At 64.9% G+C, this 3,651-nt stretch overlaps 1 protein-coding gene across 1 annotated transcript in view; it reads left to right on the top strand.

Annotated features, from left to right (window-relative positions):
* Positions 1 to 3,651, top strand: part of VOLCADRAFT_107151 (uncharacterized protein) — a gene marked incomplete at its 5' end in the record, with an annotated part of 22,235 nt that overhangs the window by 11,059 nt on the left and 7,525 nt on the right. The window contains 2 exons of the mRNA XM_002956253.1: positions 1,227 to 1,311; positions 1,702 to 1,960. Coding sequence (XP_002956299.1) covers positions 1,227 to 1,311; positions 1,702 to 1,960 — 344 coding nt within the window. The remainder of the gene's footprint in view (positions 1 to 1,226; positions 1,312 to 1,701; positions 1,961 to 3,651) is intronic.

The following is a 3,651-nucleotide window of genomic DNA, read 5'->3' as shown; positions in this document are numbered from 1 at the left end:
ACCCGCATCACGGACGTCACCCACATCACCATCACGGACGTCATTCGCACCACGGACGTCACCCGCACCACGGACGTCACCCGCACCACGTACGTCACCCACATCACCGACGTCACCCGCATCACGGACGTCACCCGCATCACGGACGTCACCCGCATCACCGACGTCACCCGCATCACCGACGTCACCCGCATCACGGACGTCACCCGCATCACGGACGTCACCCGCATCACGGACGTCACCCGCACCACGGACGTCACCCACATCACCGACGCCACCCGCATCACGGACGTCACCCGCATCACCGACGTCACCCGCATCACGGACGTCACCCGCATCACCGACGTCACCCGCACCACGGACGTCACCCGCATCACCGACGTCACCCACATCACGGACGTCACCCGCATCACGGACATCACCCGCATCACCGACGTCACCCACATCACGGACGTCACCCGCATCACGGACGTCACCCGCATCACCAACGTCACCCGCATCACGGACGTGACCCACATCACCGACGTCACCCACATCACGGACGTCACCCGCATCACGGACGTCACCCGCATCACCATCACGGACGTCATTCGCACCACGGACGTCACCCGCACCACGGACGTCACCCGCACCACGGACGTCACCCACATCACGGACGTCACCCACATCACGGACGTCACCCGCATCACGGACGTCACCCGCATCACGGACGTCACCCGCATCACTGACGTCACCCGCACCACGGACATCACCCGCATCACCGACGTCACCCGCATCACCGACGTCACCCGCACCACGGACGTCACATACATCACGTACGTCACCCGCACCACGTACGTCACCCACATCAACGACGTCACCCGCATCACCGACGTCACCCGCATCACGGACGTCACCCGCATCACGGACGTCACCCGCATCACGGACGTCACCCGCATCACCGATGTCACCCGCACCACGGACGTCACCCGCATTTCTTTTTTTAATGGTATTTGCGGTGTGTACGATATGCCGTCCGTGTAGACAGCGCACTGTGTTCAGCACATGCACGGCAGTAGCGCCACAACCTTCACACTAACACATTAACTTGCTAATTCACTGACCCTCACTCACTCACTCACTCCGCCTTGATTCCTGGTCCCCAGCCTCATTCCCCCCACCTCGCCCGGTGGAACCCCCTCCCCCCCCCTCACCACCACGTTAGGGTGGCTGATGCTGGCACACAGCGCCGCCTCCTGCAACGACCTCCGCCTGTTGTCGTCGGAGGCGGAGAACACCAGCGTCTTCACCGCCACGGAGAGCCCCTGCCAGGTGCCTGATCAGGACATACGGAACGGAGGGAGGAGAATCATGATCGTTGGCAAGGAAACACCAAAGATGAACTGCCGGCCGGTGAGGGAGGGCGGCGGCGGGGAAGGGAGGAGGGGAGGGGCACCGAGAGGGCCTTCTTACTAACAATCCACAACATTGCAGTAGCAGTCGCAGTAGCAATAGCAGTCGCAATAGCAGTAGTAATAGCAGTAGCAGTAGCAGTAGCAGTAGCAGTAGCAGTAGCAATAGCAGTCGCAGTAACAGTAGCAGTAGCAATAGCACTAGCAGTAGCAGGTCTTGACGGCTCTTACCTTTATACACGGTGCCGAAGGACCCCGAACCGATGACCGCCTCCAGCCTGATGGCCACATCCCGTACACTCGCCCGCAGCTCCTGGGCCATACGGCCCAGCTCAGCCTGCATGTCGCCAACACCGCTAGAATCAACACCACTGCTGCAGCCGCGGCCGGACGGGTCGCTGCAGGGGCCAAAGGCGGCACCATCGGCGGCGGCGGCGGCAGCGGCTTCACCGTCGCCGACCGTGTTCACGCACTCTTCACCGCCGCCATCGGCAGCGCCGCCGCCACCCTGGTTGTTGGCGTCAACGCGAGTGGACAGGACGCGTCGAAGCAATCCGGAGCCGGCGGCGGTGCCCCCGGACGCGCAATCAGATACAGACGCGGCTTGCCGCGACTGGCCACCGAAGCCGCCGGGACCCCTTCCCAGCATCGGCGATGGTATGAAGTCTGTGTCCGATATCTGGCTGCCGGTGCCGCATCACCTGACGTCATTCGCACCACGGACGTCACCCGCATCACGGACGTCACCCGCATCACGGACGTCACCCGCATCACGGACGTCAACCGCACCACGGACGTCACCTGCACCACGGACGTCACCCGCATCACGGACGTCACCCGCACCACGGACGTCACCCACATCACGGACGTCACCCACATCACGGACGTCACCCGCATCACGGACGTCACCCGCATCACGGACGTCACCCGCACCACGGACGTCACCCGCATCACGGACGTCACCCGCATCACGGACGTCACCCGCATCACGGACGTCACCCGCATCACGGACGTCACCCGCATCACGGACGTCACCCGCACCACGGACGTCACCCGCATCACCGACGTCACCCGCATCACGGACATCACCCGCATCACCGACGTCACCCGCATCACCGACGTCACCCGCATCACCGACGTCACCCGCACCACGGACGTCACCCGCATCACGGACGTCACCCGCATCACGGACGTCACCCGCATCACGGACGTCACCCGCATCACCGACGTCACCCGCACCACGGACGTCACCCGCATCACCGACGTCACCCACATCACGGACGTCACCCGCATCACCGACGTCACCCGCATCACCGACGTCACCCGCACCACGGACGTCACCCGCATCACGGACGTCACCCGCATCAAGGACGTCACCTGCATCACCGACGTCACCCGCATCACCGACGTCACCCGCATCACCGACGTCACCCGCACCACGGACGTCACCCGCACCACGGACGTCACCCGCATCACGGACGTCACCCGCACCACGGACGTCACCCGCATCACGGACGTCACCCGCACCACGGACGTCACCCGCACCACGGACGTCACCCGCATCACGGACGTCACCCGCATCACGGACGTCACCCGCATCACGGACGTCACCCGCATCACCGACGTCACCCGCACGACGGACGTTACCCGCATCACCGACGTCACCCACATCACGGACGTCACCCGCATCACGGACATCACCCGCATCACCGACGTCACCCGCATCACGGACGTCACCCGCATCACCGACGTCACCCGCACCACGGACGTCACCCGCATCACGGACGTCACCCGCATCACGGACGTCACCCGCATCACGGACGTCACCCGCATCACCGACGTCACCCGCACCACGGACGTCACCCGCATCACCGACGTCACCCGCATCACGGACGTCACCCGCATCACGGACGTCACCCGCATCACCGACGTCACCCGCATCACGGACGTCACCCGCATCACGGACGTCACCCGCATCACGGACGTCACCCGCATCACGGACGTCACCCGCATCACCGACGTCACCCGCATCACGGACGTCACCCGCACCACGGACGTCACCCGCACCACCGACGTCACCCGCATCACCGACGTCACCCGCACCACGGACGTCACCCGCACCACGGACGTCACCCGCACCACGGACGTCACCCGCACCATGGACGTCACCCGCATCACGGACGTCACCCGCATCACGGACGTCACCCACATCACGGACGTCACCCGCATCACGGACGTCACCCGCACCACGGACGTCACC

The sequence above is a fragment of the Volvox carteri genome (assembly GCF_000143455.1).
Source record: "Volvox carteri f. nagariensis unplaced genomic scaffold VOLCAscaffold_59, whole genome shotgun sequence".
In the NCBI taxonomy this organism is placed as follows: domain Eukaryota; kingdom Viridiplantae; phylum Chlorophyta; class Chlorophyceae; order Chlamydomonadales; family Volvocaceae; genus Volvox; species Volvox carteri.
Note: the sequence above shows the minus strand (reverse complement) of the source record. Positions and strands in the feature narration are given on the sequence as shown.